This window comes from Erinaceus europaeus, chromosome 17 (assembly GCF_950295315.1).
Source record: "Erinaceus europaeus chromosome 17, mEriEur2.1, whole genome shotgun sequence".
Classification (NCBI taxonomy): domain Eukaryota; kingdom Metazoa; phylum Chordata; class Mammalia; order Eulipotyphla; family Erinaceidae; genus Erinaceus; species Erinaceus europaeus.
In genome coordinates, this window is record NC_080178.1 from 5,012,165 (window position 1) to 5,037,361 (window position 25,197).

At 55.0% G+C, this 25,197-nt stretch overlaps 1 protein-coding gene across 2 annotated transcripts; it reads right to left on the reverse strand.

Annotated features, from left to right (window-relative positions):
* Nucleotides 1–691: 691 nt before the first annotated feature.
* NAA40 (N-alpha-acetyltransferase 40, NatD catalytic subunit) lies at nucleotides 692–13,378 on the reverse strand. Of its 2 annotated transcripts, XM_060176188.1 has the most exons (9): nucleotides 13,139–13,378; nucleotides 11,486–11,570; nucleotides 7,216–7,311; nucleotides 5,742–5,794; nucleotides 3,081–3,176; nucleotides 2,846–3,004; nucleotides 2,674–2,757; nucleotides 2,479–2,556; nucleotides 692–2,326 (listed from the first exon to the last, which is right to left on the reverse strand). In XM_060176188.1, the coding sequence occupies exons 1-9, from the start codon at nucleotides 13,273–13,275 to the stop codon at nucleotides 2,185–2,187; spliced, it is 930 nt and encodes a 309-aa protein (XP_060032171.1). In that variant the 5' UTR covers nucleotides 13,276–13,378; the 3' UTR covers nucleotides 692–2,184. The 2 variants fall into 2 exon arrangements, with proteins under 2 accessions (XP_060032171.1, XP_007518605.2); XM_007518543.3 differs by lacking the exon at nucleotides 11,486–11,570 and having other exon boundaries at nucleotides 13,139–13,288.
* Nucleotides 13,379–25,197: the final 11,819 nt, after the last annotated feature.

The following is a 25,197-nucleotide window of genomic DNA, read 5'->3' on the forward strand; positions in this document are numbered from 1 at the left end:
GAAGCGACTCCCCTGCAGGTGGGGAGCCGGGGGCTCAAACCGGGATCCTTACCTGGTCCTGGCGCACCTTGTTAAGCGCGCACTACAGTGTGCAAGGACCTAGGTTCAAGCCCCTGGACCCCACCTGCAGGGAGAAAGTAGAGGTGCAAGTGTCTCTCTCCCTATCTCCCCCTCCCTTCTCAATTGGTCTCTATCCAATAATAAATCTAAATAAATAAAATTACAGGGTGGCAGAGACCCAGAGAGAGTGAGAGACCACGGCACTAAACTTCCTTCAGTGCAGTGGGGCCTGGGACCGAGCCTGGGTGCACACGTGGCAAAGCAGCGCTCTATCCAAGTGAGCGGACACAAAGATTTTTCTTGACTAGAGAGAAGAGAGAACCAGAGCATCACTATGGCCCATGCCATGCTGGGGTGTCAGAAAATCAGCGTCTGATGCCTTATCCATTGCGCCATCTTTGTTTTGGGGCAGCCTTGGGACTGACTCTCTCAGGAGACCTCTGCCCTCTGTCCCCCAGCATCCAGGGTGTGGCAGACAGGGACTCAGTCTCAACTCCCAAGTCTGGCTACTGACCAGGTCACCTCCCACTGGGTTTTCAGCAAAGGGTGTGAAACCCTCTCAGCAAGTGCTCCTGTGGGGCTGGGCAGGGAGGCCCATGACACCTGGACATCAAGAAGCTACTCCAGTAGCTGAACAAAATTATCTTTATTTGTGACATACAAATACAACCCAAAATCACTTTCCCCTTTGATTCCAGTGAAAACAAGTTGCTAAAGAAAAAATATATCATGAAGTTTATTTTCAGTCTCCTCTTTAAAAAAAAAAAAAACAGAAAAGGCTAAAAAGAATCATATACAAGTCATATACAGGTCTGCTTAACAAAAGTAACCTGAAATGGGAGGATACAACTAAATAAAACCAACACAGGAGAGCCCAGGGAATTGAAGCCGTCAACACCCAAGGTCTGGGGGTGCAGAGTGGACAGCCAGGAGCTGGGGCCTAGGCAGGATCACTCAGCAGCCCCCTGACCCCCAGTGGGCTGGTGCCAGGCTTGCCCTGACCAGAGAGACATGAACTAGGGTCCCTGCACCCGAGACTCACACTGGGGGCTCCTCTCAGTCCTGGGGGAGGGAGGTATCAGAATTCATGATTTAAGGTGACGGCACTGACAGACTGTCCTGCATCCATCGACGGGGCGTCCTGCTGCCCTAAGGTTCTAGGTGGGGCTACTGGCAACTTACAGGAGGGGGCACTGAGGGGTCCCCCTCTCGAGGAGGTCAGTAGCAAGGCAGGACCTCGGCTGAGTGGGCAGTGTGCCCCCTGGGCACGACCTTCCCGCCCCACCTGGGTCAGCACAGAGGATGGTGTGAGCAGTTGGAAGGCTTGGGGTCACCCTCTGAACAACTTCACAAAGGCGAGGCCCTCGCAGGCCCCAAGGGAGGGGGGGCACCCTCCTGTGTAAGGATTTGGTCGTTTTCTTCCCTGTGGGGGAACAAGGCCTAGCAGTTGGTCAGGGGTCTGCAGTGACCTGGCAACCCTTCTGTCCTTTTGAGGAAGAGGAAGACCCCCCCCCCCACTGCCCGGGGGGGGGCCACCTCGAGGCCCAGCTCCAGCCAGGACTGACTCTCCAGGGCGAGAGGCCTGGGAAGGTGGTCGGACAGGCAGGGAGGGGTCAGCACCAAGACGGCATCGAGTGTGCCAGGCGCGGGGCTCCCTGACGTTGTCCCCCGAGTGAGCAGAGGTATCTGGGTAGGTGTCGGAGGCAGGGATGAAGTGGCCAGTGGCTTCTTTTCTAGGAATAAAAACTCAGTCACTGTCATGAGAGCAAGAGGCTGAGCATCGACGCAGCTCAGAAGCAGCCAAGTCCAGAGGCCCCGGGGGGGGGGCGGCGCTAGCTAGTCTGGGGGTGCAGTCTGTGCCTGCAGAGCACCCTACTCGCTCCCCGCGGCCTCTCGGCAGCCTGTCTCTGTGCCTCTGAGGTCCCCGTGGCCGGTACCCTGGAGCCCTGCCCTGGGACACCTGGGCTTTCTGAAAGATGGCATCTGTCTGTCCAGGTGCGGGGGGGCTGTGAGCTGCAGGGACAGAGACACGCTCTGCGGCGCTGTGCCCGTGGGGGGCTTCGGAGGCCGTGGCTCTGGGGGAGGGGCAAAGGGCAGGCTTTCAGGCAGGGCCGCGGCCGGAGCTCAGTGGCAGCAGCTGCCACAGTGGCCGCCCGAGTGGGAGTGCTGGCTGTCCCCAAACTTGGTCCTCCGGCTCAGGATCTCGTAGGAACACTCCTCGCCGCAGCAGCCCGACATGCTGGGGGAAGAGTCGTCCACCTCAAACCTGCAGGGAGGGGTCTCTCAGGAGCCGCTGGGAACCGGGGTCTCTGCCGGGGTGCTGCCCACCCCTCCACCCCCCTGAGCTCCCAGCAGGATGCATGGGGGCTGGCCCCCACCCCCGCCCCCGCCCAGGGTCGGCCGGACCCAGCTCCTTACTGAAGCGCTTCTCTGAAGAACTGGTAGGCCCCCTGGTTATGCTTAAACACCGTCAGCATCACTTTCTTCATCTGTGTGCTGGGGAGAAGCGGGCGGCCCTGAGGGGCGGGGCGGGGCGGGGCGGGAGGTGGCAGGGACAGGCTGCCCCCTACCCCCAGCACCTGCCCGGGGAGCCCTCGGCCCCTGCGGCCTTACCTGTTGGCCACGAGCTGCAGGATCTGGATGAGGAACTTGCCCAGGCCTTTCCGCCGCACCCTGCTCTCCAGCTGCACCTCGTAGCTGCGGGAGGACGCGGGCAGGATGCGGGCGTGAGGCTGAGGCCGCCCCGGGAGGGCTCCCGGGCCCCCGCTGCTAGCCCGGCTCCTACCAGTACAGGACTTCGTCCCCGCACTCCACGTCGAAGCGGAAGTGAGAGAAGGCGACGGGGACAGAGCCGTCCTCCCAGGCGATGAGGTACCAGGCCCGGTCGTCCGTCATCTCCTCCCGCTTCTCACGGTCCTTCCAGCCCCACTCGCTCTGCTCATACCTGGCAAGTGGGGTGCGGTCAGGGGGCCCTGGGGCCGTGGGGGTCCGGCCAGGCCGCCCTCCCGCCGGTCGCTTACATGGACCGCATGTTGGTCTTGGTCAGGTCGAAGGCCCAGTCCAAGGCGGCCGGCTCCAGCCCTGACACGCGCTTGCACTCGATGGAGACGTTCAGCCTGAGGAGACGCAGACATCTGGGACCTGACTGCCCCCACCCAGGCCGCCAACCCCATTTCCTGCCTCCAGGGAGCCTTTCTCAGGCTCAGCCCCCCACACCTGCCATCCCTCACCACCCCCCAAGCCAGGGACACGGAGGAGCCTGGGACCGGCTCCCAGGGCCCCTTCCTTCCCACCTCCCAGGCGTCTGCAGAGGGAGCGTGTCAAGCCCGGGGGAGCCAGTGCGCTGGAGGAAGCCTGGGTGCTGGGGTCTGTCCCCCGCAGGGCTGCCACCTCTCGCTTCCAGTCTCCCTATCTACCCTTCGAGCTAGTTTCTCTCTAAAAACAAAACATATTACAAAGTCACCCCAGAGCAGTGAGCCCCTATGCTAACGGGAGAGGGGAGAGAGGGTGTGACGGTGGCACACCTGGCTGACCAGGCATTACAGTGTGCAAGGACCGGAGTTCGATCCCTTGGGAGAGTCGCAAGTGGTGAAGCGCGCCTGCAGGTTTCTCTTGTCTCTCTCTCTCCCTCCCCCTTCTTCTCAATTTCTGGCTATGCCTACCTAATAAATAAGTAAAAAGATAATTTAAAAATTTAAATGGGGGGGGCGGGGCGGGTGGTGGCGCACCTGCTTGAGCGCACGTTACAATGCGAGTCCCCGGTCCCCACCTGCAGGGGGAAAGCTTTGCGAGTGAAGCAGGGCTGCAGGTGTCTCTCTGTCCCTCCCCCTCTCTCTATCTCCCCCTTCCTTCTTGATTTCTGGCTGTCTCTATCCAATACATAAATAAAGGTTTTCTTTAAAAAAATTTTTAATAGGGGAGGGAGGGAGGGAGGGAACATGCCCACAGCTGTGTGTGGAAGTGGCCTCTGCCGTGCCCCTGGGGCAGGCACCCGGCAGCTCAGTCCACAGTCCGGTGTCCGCAGGCACCGGGCTCAGCACCGCGTCTGGCAGCGTGACTCGTCAATGGCCAGTCACTGGGGATAAATTCTCCACTGATCAGCTTCTGCGAATTCTGGACAGCAGGGTCACAGCCACCGAGATCACAAAACTCCCAGCACTGCCTGAGTTCAATCCCCAGCACCACTGTAAGCATGAGCTGAGCAGGGTGTTGCTGGATCTCTCTCTCTCACAGAAAAACCACACACTCTCCAACAACGACGAAAACAAGAATAACTATAACAATCAAGCAACAAGGGCAACAAATAATAATAAAATAATAATAATAATAAACAAATAATAATAATAATAAAACAAAATAATAAAAAACACACACTCAGGGGCTGGGCAGTGGCATACTGGGTTATGTGCACATAGTGTGAAGTGCAAGGACGGGCATAAGGATCCCAGTTTTGGGCCCCGGCTCCCCACCTGCAGGAGGTCGCTTTACAAGCTGTGAAGCAGGTCTGCAGGTGTGTCTCTCACGCTCTGTCTTCCCCTCCCCTCTCCATTTCTCTGTCCTATCCAACAACAGTGGGGAAAAGATGGCCTCCAGGAGGAGTGGATTAGCAGTGAGCCCAAGCGATAACCCTGGAGGCAAACAAAACAGCCCCAAACGCACTCCTGGCACCAAAAGAGCCCAGAGTGGCCTGGCCACATCCTCCTCAGTGCTGCTGGGGACAAGTGTCATCAGAGTGAGGGGTCACAGGACCAGCCAGGAGAAGAGCGACAAGGCCACGGAGGCCTGTGCTGCCCGTGACCACAGGACAGAGACTGTGGCGTGAGGCTCTCGGGTGGAGCTGTGAAAGGCGAGGTGGAGTACTGGGGGGCCAGGCGGGGGCACACCTGTTTGAGCACACGTTACAGTGCACAAGGACCCAGGTTCAAGCCCCCAGTCCTCTCCTGCAAGGGAAAACAGGTGAAGCAGGTCTGCAGGTGTCTGTCTGTCTCTTTCCCTCTCTATCTCCCTCTCCCTTCTCAATTCCTCTGTCTCTACTCAATAATAAAGAAAGAGAGGTGAGGTGACTGCCGCCTGCTCAGCCTCTGCTTTGTTTGCTGACCTGTTTACTGGAGGAGGGTGTCTGTACGGCTTCACTGCTCCGGGTTGATTTTTTTCATAACAGACAGAGACGGGGGGGGGGGGGGGGGGAGGCGCGGATAGCACAGGCCTGAGCTCGGTCTCAGGCGGGAAGCGGGCCCTGCCCGGCCCTCAAGTCTCTGCTGCCCTCCTGTGATGTCCACTTACTCACTGTGGCCCGAGGGCTGATCTAGTGGGGAAGATGCTGGGCTCTCAACCGTGAAGCCCTGGGCCCAACGCCTGGCTTTACTAAATTAGCTGATCAATTAAGAGCCCCCTCAGCTGCTGGGGAGAAACTCCATAAACTCAGAAGTTTCACTCCACCCACCTGGGCCTGTTTCCCCTGAACACCGGGAGGGTGCTGGTTTAGCTCTGTAAGTCATCCTGGAGATGCAGCCAGAGGCCACGCGGTCTGTGCTGCCCCCTGCCACCCTCGAGAGTCTCTGTCTGTCTGTCTGTCTGTCTCTCTGTCGGCAGGGACACACAGGACACACCAGTCCTCCTGCTTTTGCATCACCAGCCCGGGGGACAGCCTGTTAAGGGCTGCTGAAGACACCCATACTCACCCGTTTCGATCATACTTCTTGAACACGGGGAAAGCCTCTAAGGGGTCTTCGAGCTTCGAGGGAAAGACAAGAGTGGGAAAAACACAGTCAGAAGGGGGTTGGAACGGCACCTCAGCTGGTGGAACGCACACTCCCATGCAAAAGGACCCAAGGTCGAGCCCCATCTCCACCTGCTGGGGGGTTGGGGGTGGGAGGGGGGGCTTCAAGAGCACTCTTTCTCTCAACTTTTATTAAAAAAAAAGTCCGGGGGGCCAGGTGGTGGCGCACTTGGTTAAGTGCACGTGGCATCATGCACAAGGAAGGGCCAGGCCTCGAGCCCCGCTCCCCACCTGCAGGGGGAAGCTTCATGTGCAGAGCAGCAGGTCTGCAGGTGTCTTTCTCTCCCTTCTAGCTCCCCTCCCTTCTCAATTTCTTCAATTCCTCTGTCCTGTCAAATAAAAATAGAAAGAAAGAAAAAAATCCAGCAGGAGTGGATCTGTAGTACAGGCATGGAGCCCCGGCGACAACTCTGGTGGGGAGACAAAAACAACTTTCCTTCCTGAGGCTGAGGTCCCAGGCTCCACCCCCAGCACCACAAGCAGAGCTGTGAGCAAGAAGATGGCAGAATGGAGCACCGAAAGCCTGACTTCAATCCACAGCATGGCCCGTGCCAGAGATGCCCCGGTCGCCTCCCTCTCCATATAAATCTCTCTGATAAGTCTTACAAGAAAAACACACGAGGGGTGCTGTCCTGCAGGCTCCCACGCCTACACACACACACACACACACACACACACACACCCTGCCACGATACTGTGAGACTCCAGGGAGGATGGAGGCTCCAATGAGAGCCCTCTGACAGGATCAAGAGAGACTTCCCGGCCATGCAACCTTTTTTTTTTTTCTCAGAGCACTGCTCAGCTCTGGCTTATGGTGGAGTGGGGGATTGAACCTAGGCCCCTGGAGTCTTAGACGTGAGTCTGGTTGCACAGCCATCATGCTCTCTCTCCCACCCACCACCTGACCTTTTTTTTTTTTTTTTGCCTCTAGGCTTTTTTTCCTGGGGCTGTGCCTGCACTACCTCCACTGCTCCTGTGGCCATTTATTCAACAGGACTGAGAGGGGGAGGGGAAGAGAGAGAAAGACACCCGCAGACCTGCTTCACCGCTCGTGTAGAGACTCCCCTGCACCCGGGGGCTCAAACCGGGATCTTCGCGCAGGTCCTCGGGCTCCGCGCCGTGCGCGCTTAACCCGCTGCAGCGGCACCAGCCCCCACCCGACCCCTTGGTATCCGAGTCGCCACCACCGCCTCACTCGCGGGGACTGTCTGCGGTGTGGGGCCAAAGCTGGGGGGAGACGCCGGTGGGAAGGGCCCCCAGGGCTGGCCCCTGCCCTCCCGCCCTCCCCGGCGGAGCGTGGCAGTGCTGCAGTCCCGCCACAGGGCGGCGCCTGGAAAGCCAGTCTGGCGCCCCCAGGGAGGAGGGGGGACAGTCACCCTGTTGGCCGCTTCCACTTTGGCACAGACGGCGTCCATGGCCGCTCGCTCCTCCAGCCGCTTCTGCTTCTTCTCCTTGGCTTTGCTCGACTTCCTCTGCAACACGAGAAGGCAACGCTGCGGCGAGGGAGGCCGTTTCTGGCCGGCGCACGAGGGGGACACACGGGGCGGCGGGGGTCTGGCGCTGACAAGTGTGCGCTCTGCAGGTGAGCTATTCTGCCGCCCCCTCTTAACCTTTTTAAAAATTTATTACATATCAAACATTTATATGAGACAGAGCGGCAGCCAAGGACCCAACCAGGGGCCTGCGACATCAAAGTCCAACTCTCTGCCGGTCGAGCTGCCCCCAGCCCCCATTTACTTCAGAGGCGGGTTGAGAGAGAGAGAGAGAGAGAGAGAGGGAGGGAGCGCGAGCGCCCTGGTCCTAGAGAGGCCCCCTTCCACTGGGAGAACACTGTCCTCACGTGGGGGCACTGACCTCCTTCACACCAGGCCCTGAGAGCCCCCCGCCCCCACAGCCCGAGAAGCCCTCCTGGGCCTGCGTCTATGCGGTGCTGCGGTGCTGCGGTGCTGGGGTGCGGGTCCTGCGCTCTCCACCAAGCCACCTGTCCACAGGCCCCCTGGTTCATCTCGATTCACCAGGAGGCGCCCAGAGGGTCCACCGGTCCCGTCCCGTCCCAGACCTTGCCGTGTCCAGCTAAGCCAAGCCCCCGCCCGGCCTGGGGGACTGATGTGACTGGGCAGCACAGAGCCAACCGGCCCCTCTGGACGCTGCCCGGGGCCGCAAGATCAGAGGCAGGGCAGGGGCTCTGGCATCGCAGCCCAGCAGAGGCTGCTGACCACGGCCGTGCCCGGTGTGGGGCTGCGGCAGGCAGGCTGGCAGCAGGCAGGGGCCCCTCGCCCCCCACAGGCTAGGAGGGGCCCCCTCCGAGGTGGCTCTGGCCCACCCGCCTGCAGGGACCAGTCTCCTAATCAAAATGGGAACTGAGCAGTGAGCAGCGGGGCTCACTGTGACCAAGTGTCCTTCCCAAGAGAGCTCTGTCTGTCTGTGTTCTCTGGTCATCTCCAGGGCTTTGCTGCTCTGGGCTGACTTTTCAGATAGAAAAAGAAGCAGAGAGAGATGGGGCCACAACACTGCCACCATCACTGTGGTGGAGGCTGGGCTCGGGCCTGGGTCCTACACAGGGCAAGGCAGTGCCCTATACAGGTGAGCTGTTTCACGGCCCTCAAGGGAACTTTGTTCTTTTTAAAAATTTCTCGCTATTTCTATTTATTGGACAGAGACAGCCAAAAATCAAGAGGGTGCTAGAGAAAGGGAGAGAGACAGAGAGACACCTGCAGCCCAGCTTCACCACTTGCAAAGCCTTCCCCATGCAGGTGGGGACTGAGGCCTCGCACCCGAGTCCTTGCACGGTTTTTTTTTTTTTTTTTTTTTTTACAAATTTTAAAATCTTTATTTGATAGACACAGCCAGAAATCGAGAGGGGAAGGGGTGATAGAGAGAGACAGAGAGACACCTGCAGCACTGCTTCACCACTCGTGAAGCTTCCCCCTGCAGATGGGGGCTGGGTCTCGAACCTGGGTCTTTGCACACTGCAACATGTGCGCTCAACCAGGTGTGCCACCACCCAGCCCCGGGAACTTCCTAGAGGAGTGTGGGACCCACACCCGATTCCAAGCTGTCACCTAATAACGGTCTGACTTTGGGTGAGTTACTCATCTCTTTCCCACAAGTGCCGCCTTTCTCTGCACCCCATTTCCTCACCACAGGGCCTTGGTGAGGACAATGCCACGCGAGTAGCAGGAGGTGGGGAAGTGGGAGGGCACAGGGCTTGCATGAGGCCCCAAGTTCAATCCCCAAGGCCGAATGTGCCAGAGTGATGCTCTGGTCCTCTCCCCTCACCCTGCGCGTGCGCGCACGCGCGCGCGCGCGCACACACACACACACACACACACACACACACACACAGACACACAGACACACACAGACACACACACATCCGTAAATAAGTCGCACACCTGCAGGGGGAAGCTTCAGGAGTGGGGGGTGGTGCTGCAGGGCCCCCCTTCCCTGTTTCTGGAACACTGGGAACGCACCGGATGCCAGCAATGACAGCACAGAAGTTTCTATGAACGAGACCTGAGCCCAGCTGCATCGTATGCAGTGTCGGGGCCCACACCCGGGGGCTCACGCACACAAGTCCTGCGCCCTACCCCTCTGTGCCGCGAGAACCCAGCAAGGTGGTGACCCCCTTCTGTTTCCACCAGGGGCTTGGCGAATGCGCAATTCCACTACTCCCAGCAGCGATTTTCTTAAATTCCTATTTCTTTGAATACTTGTTTATTTACTTTATTATCTTTATTTACTTATTGGATAGAGACAGCCAGAAAGAGAGGAAAGGGGAGATAGGGAGAGAGAGAGAGGGACACCTGCAACCCTGCTTCACTACTCGTGAAGCTTTCCCCCTGCAGGTAGGGGCCGGGGGCTTGAACCTGGGTCCTTGTGCATTGTAGCACGTGCGCCCCATTAGGGGCGCTGCCACCACCGGCCCCCTGAATTGTTTTTGACAGGAGAGACACCTGCGGCACGGCTCTACTGATCATCTGGTTTCCCCTGCAGGTGGTGACTGACCGGAGGCTTGAACCCAGGCCCTGGTGTGACAACAACCCCCAACGACTGAGGCAGAGATTACGCAGCACGCAGGATCTCGGGGCCAGTGGACGGAACTCAGAAACGAGTCCTCCTGACTTGCCCCCCCACACCCTCCAGCCCAAGGCAGAGGCCGCATCAGCCATTCGTGCCCAGCTCACCCAGCCGGGCTCCCTTTGCCTCAGTCCCCGCCAGGAAGTGGACGTGAGCACAGCTGACACCCCGCCCTGGCAGGTGGACACGGGGGTGCCTCCCGGATGGGGACCCGGCATCTCTCGCTGGCCAGCGCCCGCCTCTCTGCCACATAGAGGACCAGGGCGAGAAGACACTGCTTGGGATGGAGGGAAGTGGAGCTCTAGATTCCAAGTCCTCGGGGTCGGGCAGTGCCACACCGGGTTAAGCGTGCACAGTACAATGTGCAAGGCTCCTGGTTCGAGCCCCCGTCTCTCCACCTGCAGGGGGTCACTTCACAAGTGGTGAAGCAGGCCTATCTTTGTGGTCGGGAGGTGGCAAGTAAACAAATTCCAAGTCCTGAGAGGCAAACCCCGTGGCGACAAGGCCAGAAGAGCTCGGAAGGGAACGGGGCTCCCTGGCTCGCAGGCCAAGGCCCGGAGTGACCTGGGCAGCGCCACGGCCCTGCCGGCGCCGAGGCGGGAGAGCCAGCCGTCTGGGGCAGACAGGGCAGCCTCTCCTGCCCGGGGGGAAGCCGGCCCCGAGCAGCTCAAGGCCTCCCGCCCTCCGCACGCCGCCCCGGACCAGAGGCTTTCTTGGTCTGGACAGGAGCGAGGGCCTGGGGCTTCTCCTCCGCGGCCAGGCAGGTACACCCGAGGGCACGAGCTGCCTCCCGGCGGGTGGAGGGCACGGGGGCACCAGGTGCCCCCTGCTGTTCCTCCCCAGCCCCGCCCAGCTCGGACTCCTGGCGCTGCCAGGGATTGAACCTGGGACCGGAGCCCCTCAGGCAGGAGAGTTGTTTGCATAACCATGATGCTGCCTCCCTCGTTCACAAAAACATATTCCGGCAGGGACTGGAGTGTTTGGGGGGGGGGGGGCAGACGACTATTTTTGTCTAGAGAATTGATTTGTTCAGTCGATAGCTATTTGGGTGAGAGGAGAAATACCTAGGTTAACAACAGCAGGGACAAACCCAACGGAGTGAAAATAGCCCAGGTCTATTTCAGGTCAGTGCAGGCCCAGCCCCTGAGGCCACCTCCCTGCAGGTCTCCCACCTTTGGGGTCTCACACGCATCTTACACAGAGGGGGCTATTCAGACCCCCAGGGGGCAGCGTGCGGAGAGGCCGGTGAAGGCGCGGCTGGGACCCAGGGCCCTGAAGTAGCTCGCCACAGAGAGCGCACACCTCACCACATCCAAGGCCCTGGGTTCAAGCCCAGACGCCACACAGGGGCAGCATGGACGGCACCAGATGGGGCCCCTCCACTGGTGATGGAGGGGTGCTGCGGGGTCTCTTCTCTCGCTGAGATAAGAGAATGGAGTGTGGGCGGGGGCAGTCCAAGGCGGCAGCCAGGGCTGGCATGGCACAGATGCAAGGACCAGGGTTCGTTCCCAGGTGGCGCACCTGGCTGAGAGGGCAAGGACCCAGGTTCAAGCCTCCAGTCCCCACCTGCGGGGGAGGGGGAGTCCATAAGCTGTGAAGCAGGGCTGCAGGTGCTGCTCCCTGTCTCCCTCTTCCTTCTTGAGTTCTCTGTCTGTATCCAATGAATTAAGAAATGTTTAAAGTAAAAAAATAAAAAGAACCGCGGGTGGAGGAGATAGCACAGTGGCTCTGCAGAGTGACTCGAGTGTGAAGCTCCAAGGTCCCAGGTTCAGCCCCCCGCCCCCCACAAGGTGAAAGTAGCTCAGGTGCCCGGCTGACCAGTATCGGCCGCCATCGCCTGTGTCTAGACTGCTCCTCGCTGAAGACTGTTATGCTGGGGACAGATCCCACCCCAGCCCGGGAAGGTGGGCTCGCAAAACAGGGGGAGCCTCCGCCAACCACCCCCCCACACCCTCCGGTGGACCAGGACCCTGAGACCCTCCACATCCCACGGGGAAGGGGGGGGGGAGCGACCAAGAACCAGGGCCCTGGGGACTTGGGGGTCCTGGGGGGTCTGGGGACTTGGGGGTCCTGGGGGGTCTGGGGATTTGTGGATCCTGAGGGGTCTGGGGACTTGGGGACCCTGGGGGTGTCTGGGGACTTGGGGGTCCTGGGGGGTCTAGGGACTTGGGGGTCCTGAGGGGTCTGGGGACTTGAGGGTCCTGAGGGGTCTGGGGACTTGGGGGTCCTGAGGGGTCTGGGGACTTGGGGGTCCTGGGGACTTGCTGTCCGGGGACTCGGGGGGGGGGGGGATCTGGGGCCTTGGGGCTCTGGGTTGTCTGAGGTCGTGGGGTCCTGGGGGATCTGGGGACTTGGGGATCCTGAGGGGTCTGGGGACTTGAGGGTCCTGAGGGGTCTGTGGACTTGGGGGTCCTGAGGGGTCTGGGGACTTGGGGGTCCTGGGGACTTGGTTCCGGGGACTCGAGGGGGGATCTGAGGACTTGGGGTTCTAGGGTGTCTGGGCACTCGGGGTCTGGGGACTTGGGGGTCCTGGGGATCTGGGGGCTCTGGGGGCTCTGGGGCCTTGGGGCTCTGGGCTGTCTGAGGTCGTGGGGTCCTGGGGGATCTGGGGACTTGGGGTTCTAGGGTGTCTGGGCACTCGGGGTCCGGGGACTTGGGGGTCCTGGGGATCTGGGGACTTGGGTAAATGGAGGCTTGGGGCCCTGGGTGTCCGGGGACTCGGGGGTCTGGGTCCTGGTGGAACGGGGGACTTGGGGGTCCTGGGGACTTGGGGGTCCAGGGGAACTGGAGGCTCGGGGCCCTGGGTGTCGGCGGTTTCGGGGGTCTGGGGGCTTGCGGTCAGGCTCCGCAGGGTCCCCGCCCGTGACCTTGCCGGAGACCCACCTCTGCCCTCGGTCCCTCCCACCGAGCCAGGCTGCAGGGAGCCGGTGACAGCCAGGTAACGGGGCGCCGGGTTGGGGGGCACCTCGAGGATGGGTGGGGGGGTCCCAAGGAGCTGGGCGCGAGAGAGGGGCTCCCCGGGGCTGCCCTGGCTCCCGGCCTGGGGACCCCCTCATACTGGGGGTGTTCGGGTCATGTGGGGGACCGGGGGTCACGTGAGGCTGGTAAGGGGGGTCGGGGTCACGTGAAGGGGGCTCGGGGAACAATGGGGGTACGCGGGGCGCAGGGGGCGGGGGGGGGCACCCCGGCGCTCCGGACTTCTCGCCAAGCCTCACTCACCCCCATGGCGGCAACGGCGGCGGCGGCCCGGGAGCTCTTCTTTCAAGCACTTGCCGGCAGGGAGGAGGCGGCAACGGCGGCGGCGGCGGCGGCGGCGGCGGCGGCTGAAGAGCGACGGCGGGCCCCGGACCGCGCATGCGCCTGGCCGCTGCCCCTCGCGCCCCGGTGGACACCGCGCCGGCGCAGAGCCCGCGGAGGGGCGCGCGGGGGGGGGGCGCGCAGGTGGACGGCCCGGGAGGCGGGCCGAGGGGGGCTCGGCTCCGCGTCGCGCCGGGAATGACGTCACCGGCCCCGCCCCGCCGCTGGGGCTGCGCTGTCGCTATGGTGACGGGCGGGAAGCCGCGCGTGGTCCCGCAGGTGGCCGGCGGGGCAGCCGCCTCCACCCTCCACCCTCCACCCTCCACCCTCCACCCTCCACCCTCCACCCTCCACCCTCCACCCTCCACCCTCCACCCTCCACCCTCCACCCTCCACCCTCCACCCTCCACCCTCCACCCTCCACCCTCCACCGTGGGGCTCTGGGGAAGCGTCGGCCACACTCTCATCATCCAGATCGAGAACTCGGGAAAAGTCCTTTTCTCCCCGAGTTCCGTTATTTATCCATCCCGCTCACCAGTCAGGTATTCATCCTCCACAAACAGCCGCCAGACACTTGGCGTTTAGAGGGAAGACAGGCCTGTAACAAAAGGATGCTGCGCTGCTGCAACTATCCGGAGCTTCCCGCATAGCTTTTATTTGTTTATTTTTATTTTTTTATATTTTGTTTATTTGACAGGACAGAGAAATTGTGAGAGTAGGGAGAGAGAGACTTGTCACACTGCCCTACTACACCCATGCATGTGGTGGAGGCCGGGCTTGAACCTGGGTCCTTATGCATGGTAACATGTGCACTCAATCAAGTACGCCCCCATCCATCCCCAGCTCTGATTTTTTTTTTAAATTATTTATTTTATTTATTGTAGTTGAAAAACAAGATCAGAAAAGAAAACACAAGTAGAACCTGAACTGGAATTGGCGTATTGCACCAAAGTAAAAGACTCTGGGGTGGGGTGGGTGGGTGGGGAGAATACAGGTCCAAGAAGGATTCAGAGGACCTAGTGGGGGTTGTATTGTTATATGGGAAACTGGGGAATGTTATGCATGTACAAACTATTGTACTTACTGTTGAATGTAAAACATTATTTCCCCAATAAAAAAAGTAAAAAAAAATAATTATTATTATTTGTTTTATTTATTGTAATGAGATACAGAGAGAAAAATACACAAAGCAAGTGAGAACAGAGCACTGCTCAGCTCTGGCTTGTGCCGGTGCTGGGGATTGAATCTTGGACCTTAGAGCCTCAGACATGAAAAAAATTTTTTTTTTTTTTTTTGCCTTCAGGTTACTGCTGGGACTCGGTGTCTGCACCACCAATCCACTGCTTCTGGAGGCTTTTTTTTTTTCCTTTTGTTGCCCTTGTTGTTTTGTCATTGTTGTGGTTATTATTGTTGGGTAAGACAGAGAGAAATGGAGAGAGGAAGGGAAGACAGAGAGGGAGAGAGAAAGACAGACACCTGCAGACCTGCTTCACCGCCTGTGAAGCGACTCCTCTGCAGGTGGGGAGCGGGAGAATCGAACCAGGATCCTTAAGCCAGTCATTACGCTTCACGCCACGTGCACTTAACCCACTGCGCTACCGCCCAACCCCGAAAATCTTTTTGTATAACCCCTATGCTGTCTCCCCAGTCCTATTTATTTGTTTCTTATACTCTGGTTTCTCTACAGATCGCACAAACCTATTTCTTTCTTTCTTTCTCTCTCTCTCTCTCCCTCTCTTTTTGACAGTACAGAGAAGTTGAGAGGAGTAAAAAGATAGGGAGAGAGAAAAATAGACACCTGCAGACCTGCTTCACCGCCTCTGAACTGTACCCTCGGCTGGAGAGGAGCCAGGACTTGAATCCTGGTCCTGGCAAATGGTGATATAGATGCTTAGCTGGGTGTGCCGCCACTACCACCTTCCTTCCTTCCTTCCTTTTCTTTCTTTCTTTCTTTTTTTTTTTTTTTGTCTCCAGGGTTATTGCTGGGGCTCAGTGTCTGCACTATGAATCCACTGCTCCTGGAGGTCATTTTTTTCCCATTTTTGTTGCCCTTGTTTTTGTTATGATTGTTGTTGTTGTTGTTATTGCTGGATAGGACAGAGAGAAATTGTGAGAGGAAGTGAAGACAGAGAGGGGGAGAGAAAGACAGACACCTGCAGACAGACACCTGTACCTGCACCTGCTTCACCGCTTGTGAAACAAACCCCCCTGCAGGTGGGGAGCCGGGGGCTCCAACTGGGATCCTTCCACCGGTCCTTGAACTATGAGCCATGTGTGCTTAATCCGCTGCAGTAACCCCCCCCTACTTTTTTCTTTCTTTTACTTAACGTTTTATTTATTAATGAGAAGGACAGGAGAGAGACAGAGAGAGAGAAAGAGAGAGAGAGAGAGAGAGAGAGAGAGAGAAAGAACCGGACATCACTCTGGTACATGTGCTTCTGGGGATCGAACTCAGGACCTCCTGCTTGAGAGTCCAGTGCTTTATCTACTGTGCCACCTCTGGGACCACCCATTTATTTCTTAATAAGATAGAGGAGAGAGAGAACCAGAGCATCACACTGGCACGTGCAATGCACATTATCCAACTTGGAACTTCAACAAAGAGCGTCCAGCACTGTTCCCTGCACCAACTGCCAAGCAACTCCAGGACAGCGTTCAGGCCAGCCTGCCTCAACAGGCCAGAGTGCGGCCCCACACAGGACCGGTATCAGAACCACCTTGGAGACCTTGTGCCCTGTGCACTCCACACCGCAGCCTACCCTGTAACTCCTAGCTGTGGAGCCACAGCCCTCCTTCCAAAAGCTCTCTAAGGCTGTGCTCCAGGGTTCCAGATGGAAATATTAGCAGTCTGCTGGAAGTTATAGACTACCTAGTCCTAATTTATAAATTCCTAGAATTTGGTGTAAAAGAGAGCATGGGAGTTGAACACATGGCTGCAAGTGTGAGATCCTGGGGCCCATCCCCAGCAACAAGTGAAAGCCGGGTTTTCTTATCAACTTATCAGCTCAGTGGTGGACCTCAAAAGAGGCACCTGTCCATGGTGGTAAAAAAAAAAAACAACAGTGACAACCAGAAAAGGCACTGCTCTCTCAGAACTTGTATTTTGGGGGGGTTGGGCGGTGGCGCAGCGGGTTAAGCGCAGGTGGCTCAAAGTGCAAGGACCGGCATAAGGATCCCGGTTCGAGCCCCGGCTCCCCACCTGCAGGGGAGTCACTTCACAAGCGGTGAAGCAGGTCTGCAGGTGTCTGTCTTTCTCTCCCCCTCTCTGTCTTCCCCTCCTCTCTCCATTTGTCTCTGTCCTATCCAACAACGAAGGACATCAACAATAATAATAATGACCACAACGAGGCTATGGCAACAAGAGCAACAAAAGGGGAAAAAAGGGAGTCGGGCATAGCACAGAGGGTTAAGCCCAGGTGGAGCAAAGCACAAGGACCAGCTTAAGGATCCCGGTTCGAGATCCCGGCTCCCCACCTGCAGGGGAGTCGCTTCATAGGTGGTGAAGCAGGTCTGCTGGTGTCTGTCTTTCTCTCCCCCTCTCTATCTTCCCCTCCTCTCTCCATTTCTCTCTGTCCTATCTAACAATGACGACATCAGTAACAACAACAATAATAACTACAACAACAATAAAAAAAACAAGGGCAACATAAAGGGAAATTAATAAATAAAATTAAAATAATTAAAAAGAGGGCAAGGGTAGATAGCATTATGGTTATGCAAACAGACTCTCATGCCTGAGGCTCCAAAGTCCCAGGTTCAATCCCCCGAACCACCATAAGCCAGAGGTGAACAGTGCTCTGGTTAAAAACAAATAAATAAATAAAAAGAAAAAAGACATCTGTCACCACTTATGAAGCGACCCCCCTGCAGGTGGGGAACCAGGGGCTGAAACCGAATCTTTACACTGGTCCTTGTGCTTCGCAGTATGTGTGCTACTACGCGGCTCCCTGTTTACTTATTTATTTTTTTTTTGAGAGACGGAAATTGAGAGGGAAAGGGAGACAGAGTGGGAGAGGAAGAGAAAGACCTGTAGCGCTGCTTCAGTTTGTGGAGCTGTTTTTTTTTTTATTAATTTTATTTAATTAATTAATTTATTTTTATATTTATTCCCTTTTGTTGCCCTTGTTGTTTTATTGTTGTAGTTATTATTGTTGTTGTTGTTGGATAGGACAGAGAGAAATGGAGAGAGGAGGGGAAGACAGAGAGGAGGAGAGAAAGACAGACACCTGCAGACCTGCTTCACCACCTGTGAAGCGACTCCCCTGCAGGTGGGGAGCCAGGGTTCCAACCGGGATCCTTATGCCGGTCCTTGTGCTTTGCGCCACCTGCGCTTAACCCGCTGCGCTACAGGCCGACTCCCTGTGGAGCTGTTTGTCAAGCTTCCCCACTGCCGGTGGAAGTGGCAGTGGTTCCATGGAGGAAAGTAGAACGAAGAGGGCGAGGAGGGAAGGTGAACGTTTATAGTTGTTAAACATTTTTTAAATATTTATTTATTTATTTATTCCCTTTTGTTGCCCTTGTTGTTTTATTGTTGTAGTTAGTATTGTTGTTGTTGGATAGGACAGAGAGCAATGGAGAGAGGAGGGGGACAGGGAGAGAGAGAGAGAGAGAGAGAGAGAAAGACAGACACCCGCAGACCTGCTTCACCCCTTGTGAAGTGACCCCCCTGCAGGTGGGGAGCCGGGTCCCTGCGCTCTCAGCCATGTGCGCTTAACCCACTGCGCCACCCCCTGGCTCCCTCATGAAACTTTCAAAGGCGCGCATAAGTACTCGGCTAGCTCCCCATCCCCACTGACCCTTTATTTGCTACCTCCCCCACTTGCAACGGGAATTTTTGAAAATTTAATTTATTGCATCTGGGAGAGAGAATTCACACATGACAACGAGAGAGAGAACCGTTCAGTACCTACCGTGCAGAGGAAGGAACAGAGACTCTCAGGCATGCAAGTCCACTGCTCTGCCAGCTGAACCACCTGGTGCCCCAGCCGCACAAGGGTTCTTGCTATTGCTGGTGGAATCCAAAATAACAGCCACTGTGAGAGAGTGCTGGCAGTTCCTATGAAGCTAACCAGGGGCTGAGGAGGGCTGACTCAGTAGGAGAACACAAGTGTGTGGTTCCTGGTTCAGCCCCAGCACCATATAATAAATACGAGTCCGGCGGTAGCGCAGTGAGTTAATTGCACGTGGCGCAAAGCACAAGGACCGGCATAGGGATCCCGGTTCGAGCCCCCGGTTCCCCACCTGCAGGGGAGTCGCTTCACAGGCGGTGAAGCAGGTCTGCAGGTGTCTGTCTTTCTCTCCCGCTCTCTGTCTTCCCCTCCTCTCTCCATTTCTCTCTGTCCTATCTAACAATGACGACATTAATAACAACTATAATAGCTACAACAATAAAAAACAAGGACAACAAAAGGGAAAATAAATAAGTATTTTTAAAAAATCCGACGAATGGGCTGGAGAGATAGCAGAGTGGTTCTGCAATAGACTTTCATGCCTGAGGCTTTGAGGTTCTAGGTTCAACTCCCAGCACCACCATAAGCCAGAGCTGAACGTGTTCTGGTCTTTCTCACTTTATCTATGTCTCCATCATTTTTTTTTTTTTCTGTCTCCAGGGTTATCGCTGGGACTGGTGCCAGCACTATGAATCCACTTCTGGTAGAGGTCTTTTTTAAAAATTTTATTTATTTATTAATGAGAAGGATAGGAGAGAGAGAAAGAACCAGACATCACTCTGGTACATGTGCTGCCGGGGATTGAACTCGGGACCTCATGCCTGACAGACCAACGTTTTATCCACCGCGCCACCTCCCGGACCACGAGGTCATTTTTTTTTTTTATTGAGTATGACAGAAATTGAGAGAGGAGGGGGGAGATAGAGAGGGAGAGAGAAGGAGAGACACCTGCAGACCAGCCTCACCACCTGTGAAATATCTCCCCTGCTAGTGGAGAGCCTGGGGCTCTAACTGGGATCCTTCCGTGGGTCCTTGAACATAGTGCTGTGTGCTTAGCCAGGTGTGCCACCACCCAGCCCCTAAAATAAATATTTAAAAACAAATAAAGAAGATGATATGATGGAGAGCACGAGAAAAAGAATCTGTGGGGTGGCGGTAGATATCATAATGCTTCTGCAATGGGACTCTCCTGCCTGAGGCTCCAGAGTCCCAGGTTCAATCCCCTGCACCACCATCAGCTGGAGCTGAGCAAGGGTTTGGTAAAAAGAAAGAAAGAAAGAGAGAGAGAGAGAGAGAGAGAGAGAGAGAGAGAGAGAGAGAAAAGAAAAGAAAAGAAAGGAAAGAAGGGAGTCGGGCGGTAGCACAGCAGGTTAAGCGCACGTGGTGCAAAGGGCAAGGACCGGCTTAAGGATCCCTGTTCGAGCCCCCGGCTCCCCACCTGCAGGGGAGTCGCTTCACAGGCGGTGAAGCAGGTCTGCGGGTGCCTATCTTTCTCTCCCCCTCTCTGTCTTCCCCTCCTCTCTCCATTGCTCTCTGTCCTATCCAACAATGACGACATCAATAACCACAACAATGAAAAACAACAAGGGCAACAAAAGGGAAAATAAATATAAAAAAAATAAAAAAGAAAGAAAAGGAATCTGCTCTGCTCCCCTCCTACAAAAGTGCGCCCCATCTTGACCTCTCTTTCACTTCCCCCCATCTCTACCTCTCCTTCTGTTCCCTAAGGAACCTTGAACCCCATTGCCGGGCTGTCTGCACTGACTCACCGAGCACTTCCTTCAGCCCCCCACAGAGAACCCAGCACCCTCTCTCCTGTCCTCTCTGACACTCTCTGAACCCCTCCAGTCAGTCCGCTGCCCCCCACCCCCGACCCTACAGCCCTCCTACCTGCTTCCTCATCTTCCTAAGACTGCCACTCCTGCAGTGTGATCTGCTTTCACACTGCCACCCTCAGCTGCTCCCCAGGGCTGAGACACCTCAGGGAGGAGGCTCCGTGGTCTGGCCTTGTCTTGTGAGCTGGGAAACAGGCAGGCGTGGGAGGCAGGTGATGCCCTGCCAGGGGGCCAAGGTCACCACCCCAGGTCTGGAGTAGCAGACATCACATTGTGTCACCAGCCAGCAGAAAAGAGTTCTTTGAGCTCCACCCCCCAAAGTTTCTGGGGGTCCAGAGATACAGCTCAGAGCTAGAGCACTGGCTTCACATCTTTGAGGCCAAGGGTTCTATGCCCTCGACAGGAAAAAATCCCCCAAACTCCCAGACTTTCATGGTCACTGCTTTACCCAATGGCCATCTCTGGGTCTGCCCTATAGTTTTTCCTTTGAAATAATTTATTTAGGGTGGTCCGGGAGGTGGTGCAGTGGATAAGGTGTTAGAATCTCAAACACTAGGTCCTGAGTTCAATCCCCAGCAGCACATGTACCAGAGTAATGTCTGGTTCTTTCTGTCTGTCCTCCCACCCCTCTCATAAATAAATAAATAAATAAATATTTAAAAACTATTTATTTCGGAGCCAGGCAGTGGCACATCTGGTTGAGCTCACACATTATAGTGCACAGGTTCAAGTCCCTGGTCTCTACCTGCAGGGGGAAAGCTTCACAAGTGGTGAAGCAGGTCTGCAGGTGTCTGTCTTTCTCTCCCCCTCTCTGTCTTCCCCTCCTCTCTCCATTTCTCTCTGTCCTATCCAACAGTGAAGACAGACAACAATAATAACTACAACAATAAAACAACAAGGGCAACAAAAAGGGAATAAATATTTAAAAAAATTTAAAAGTACAAAGAAGAGTGGGGGTAGATAGCAGAATGGTTACACAAAGAGTCTCTCATGTCTGAGGCTCCATCATTCCAGGTTGAACTCCACACACCACCATAAGCCAGAGTTGAGCAGTGCTCTGGTAAAAATTAATTAATTAATTAATTAGTTAATCAATTAAAAATAGAAAGACAATGTAAAAAAAAACCTCCTGAAGCAGTGGATTTATAGCGGCAGCACCGAGCTGAACAATAATCCTGATGGCAGAAAAAATTGGGGTGGGGGGCAGGCAGTGGCACACCTGGTTAAGTGCACACATTCCAGTACGCAAGGACCCAGGTTCAAGCCCCTGGTCCCCACCTGCAGGGGGAATGTTTGAGTGGTGAAGCAGGGCTGCAGGGGTCTCTCTGTCTCTCTCCCTCTTTATCTCTCCCTCGCATTCTCACTTTCTCTCTGTCACCATCCATTAATGAAAGTATTAAGGGGCTGGTGGTGGTGGTGCGCCTGGATAAGCATACCCGGTACGAAGCGCAAGGACCTGCACAGAGAACCAGGTTTGAGACCCCGCTCCCCACCTGCGGGTGGGGTGGAAGCCCTTCACAAGTGAAGTCTGTCTGCTGGTGTCTAACCTTCTTTTTTGCTCGTTACCCCCCCACCTTTTAATCTCTCTCTGCCCTATCCAGTAGAGCAGTGGACTTATAGGGCCAGCAGTGAGCCCCAGCAATAACCCCGTAGGCAAAATAATAATAATAATAATATGCAGGGCGGTAGCGCAGAGGGTTGGTTAAGCACACATGATGCAAAGCACAAGGGCCAGAGTAAATCCCGGTTTGAGCCCCAGGCTCCCCACCTGCAGGGGGTCGCTTTACAAGTGGTGAAGCAGGTCTGCAGGTGTCTATCTGTCTCTCCCCTCTGTGTCTTCCCCTCCTCTCTTGATTTCTCTCTGTCTTGTCCAACGAAAATGACAGCAATAATAACAATAATAATAACAACAACAAGAATGATGATAAACAATAAGGGCAATAAAAGAGGAAAAAATATAATAAATAAAAATATTTTAATGTCACTAAGGTTATTGCTGGGGTTCAGTGCCAGCACTATGAATCCACTGCTCCCAGTGGCCATTATTTCCTTTTTATTTATTTATTTTTATTGTTGTAGTTATTGATGTCGTCGTTGTTGGATAGGACAGAGAGAAATGGAGAGAGGAGGGGAAGGCAGAGGGGGAGAGAAAGACAGACACCTGCAGACCTGCTTCACCGCCTGTGAAGCAATGAATCAAGTGGAGTTCCTTTTTGTTTTTTAAATTTATTTTTTACTACATAGGACAGAAAGATATTGACAGAAGAGAGGGAGACAGAAAGAGGGAGAAAGAGCGTTTGGCGTTGGCACAGCAGTTTAAGTGCACGTGATGCACGTGACCCGGAGGGATCCTGGTTCACCTGCAGGGGAGTCGCTTCACAGGCGGTGAGGCAGGTCTGCGGGTGTCTGTCTTTCTCTCCCCCCACGTCTTCCTGTTCTCTCTCAGTTTCTCTCTGGCCTATCCAACAAGGACAGCAACGACAACAACAATAATAACAACGACAACCATAAGCAGCAAGGGTAACAAGAGGGGAAAAAACAGCTTTCAGGAGCAGTGGATTTGTAGTGCAGGCACCGAGCTCCAGCAATAATTCTGGAGGCAAAAAGAAAAGAAAAAAAAAAAAAGAAGAAAAGAAAGAGAAAGAAAGGAAAAGAGGGAGGAAGGGCCAGGTGGTGGCGCACCTGGTTGAGTGCACATGTTACAGCGCACAGGGACCCAGGTTCGAGCCCCTGGTTCCCACCTGCAGGGAGAAAGCTTCATGAGTGGTGAAGCAGGGCTGCAGGTGTCTCTCTGTCTCCCTCTCTATCTCCCCCTCCCGTCTCAATTTCTGACTACCTCTATCTAATAAAGATTATAAAAACAATTTTAAAAAGGAAAGGAAGAGGGAGAGAAAGATAAGACACCTGTAGACTTGCTTCATCACTCCTTAAGCATTCCCCCTGTAGGTGGGGGACCAGGGGCTCGAACCCAGGTCCTTGCTCTTGGTAATATGTACACTTAACTGACTGCACTAGCACCTGGCTCCCCCCCCCAAACAAAAAGTTTAAAAAAAAAAATAAAATAAGGGAAGCGGGAGGTAGCACAGCAGGTTAAGAGCAGGTGGCGCTAAGCACAAGAACCGGCATAAGGATCTCGGTTCGATCCCCCAGCTCCCCACCTGCAGGGGAGTCACTTCACAAGTGGTGAAGCAGGTCTGCAGGTGTCTGTCTTTCTCTCCCCCTCTCTGTCTTCCCCCCTCTTTCCATTTCTCTCTGTCCTATCCAACAATGACAACATCAAAAACAACAACAATAAAACAAAAGCAACAAAAGGGAATAAATAAATACAAAATTTAAAAATAAATAAATAAATAAAAGAAACCAATCTAAAGTGGTATCAGTCTTCTTCTTCCTCTTCTTCTGGTCCTCCTCCACCACCACCACCTCCTCCTCTTTCTCCTTCTTTTGCCTCCAGGTTTAACACTGAGGTTCTGTGCCTGCACTATCACTATTAAGCCACCGCTCCTGTGACCACAATTGGTTTTCGATTTTTTTTCCCTTTTGTTGCCCTCATTTAGTGTTGTTTCTGTTGCTATTATTTTTGTTGTTGTCGTTGTTGTTGGATAAGACAGAGAGAAACCGAGAGAGGAAGGGAAGACAGAGAAGGAGAGAGAAAGATAAGACACCTGCAGACCTGCTTCACCGCTCATGGAGAGACTCCCTTGCAGGTGGGGAGCCGGGGCTCCAACCCGGATCCTTACACAGGTCCCTGCGCTTTGTGTGCGCTTAACCCGCTACACCATCGCCCGGCCCCCCTCGATATGTTTTTTTTTTTTTTTTGATAGGATAGAGAGAAATTGAGTGGGATGGGAGAGAGAGACAGACAGACAGACAGACAGAGAGACAGCTGCAGACCTGCTTCACTGCTTGTGAAACGACCCCCCTGCGGGTAGGGAGTCGGGGATTCGAATCGGGAACCTAACACCAGTCTTTATCCTTCGTACTATGTGCACATAACCCAGTGCACCACTGGCCGGCTCCCAAGTGTTATCAACCTTTAAAAATACCTACATAGGGGAGTCGGGCAGTAGCAGGGCGGGTTAAGGGGGCACGTGGATCAAAGCGCAAGGACCCGCGTTCGAGCCCCGGCTCCCCACCTGCAGGGGAGTCGCTTCACAGGTGGTGAAGCAGGTCTGCAGGTGTCTGTCCTTCTTCCCCCTCTCTGTCTTCCCCTCCTCTCTCCATTGCTCTCTATCCTATTCAACAACTATAACAACACTAATAACAACAAGGGCAACGAAAATGGAAAAAAAATGGCCACCAGCAGCAGTGGATTTGTAGTGCAGGCACACAGCCCCAGCGATAACCCTGGAGGCCAAACAAAACAAAACAATTATAATGGCCTGGAAGGGGATGCAGCAGGTAAAATACCTTACCTACAAGCATGAGATTTTTTTTTTTTTTAAAAAAGAATTTATTTATTCACTAGAAAGATAGGAGGGAGAGAAAGAACCAGCTATTACTCTGGTACATGTGCTGCCGGGGATTGAACTTGGGACCTCATGGTTAAGAATCCCATGCTTTCTCTACTGTGCCACCTCCCGGACCACATACATGAGACTTTGAATTCAGCCCCCTCTTTCCCAGCATCACAGCTGCCAGAGTTATGCTTTGGTTCTCTTTCTCACTAAAACATTTTAATTGCATTTTTATTCTTTTATTTTATTTGCCACCAGGATTATCTCTGGGGCTCAGTGCCTGCCTGATGAATCTACTGCTCCTGGAAGCCATGTTTCCTTCTTCCTCTTTCTTTCTTACTTTTATATTTATTTATTTATGTATTTTCTTTTATATTTATCTATTTATTTTCCCTTTTGTTGCCCTTGTATAACATTGTTGTACTTATTATTGTTGTTGTTATTGATGTCGTTGTCGTTGGATAGGACAGAGAGAAATGGAGAGAGGAGGGGAAGACAGAGAGGGGGAGAGAAAGACAGACACCTGCAGACCTGCTTCACCGCCTGTGAAGCGACTCCCCCTGCAGGAGGGAAGACAGGGGCTAGAACAGGGATCCTTAAGCCTGTCCTTGAGCTTTGCACCACCTGCGCTTAAAGCACTGAGCCACTGCCTGACTCCTTCCTTCCTTCCTTCCTTCCTTCCTTCCTTCCTTCCTTCCTTTCTTTCCCTCTCTCTCTCTTTCTTTCTTCTTTCTTTCTTT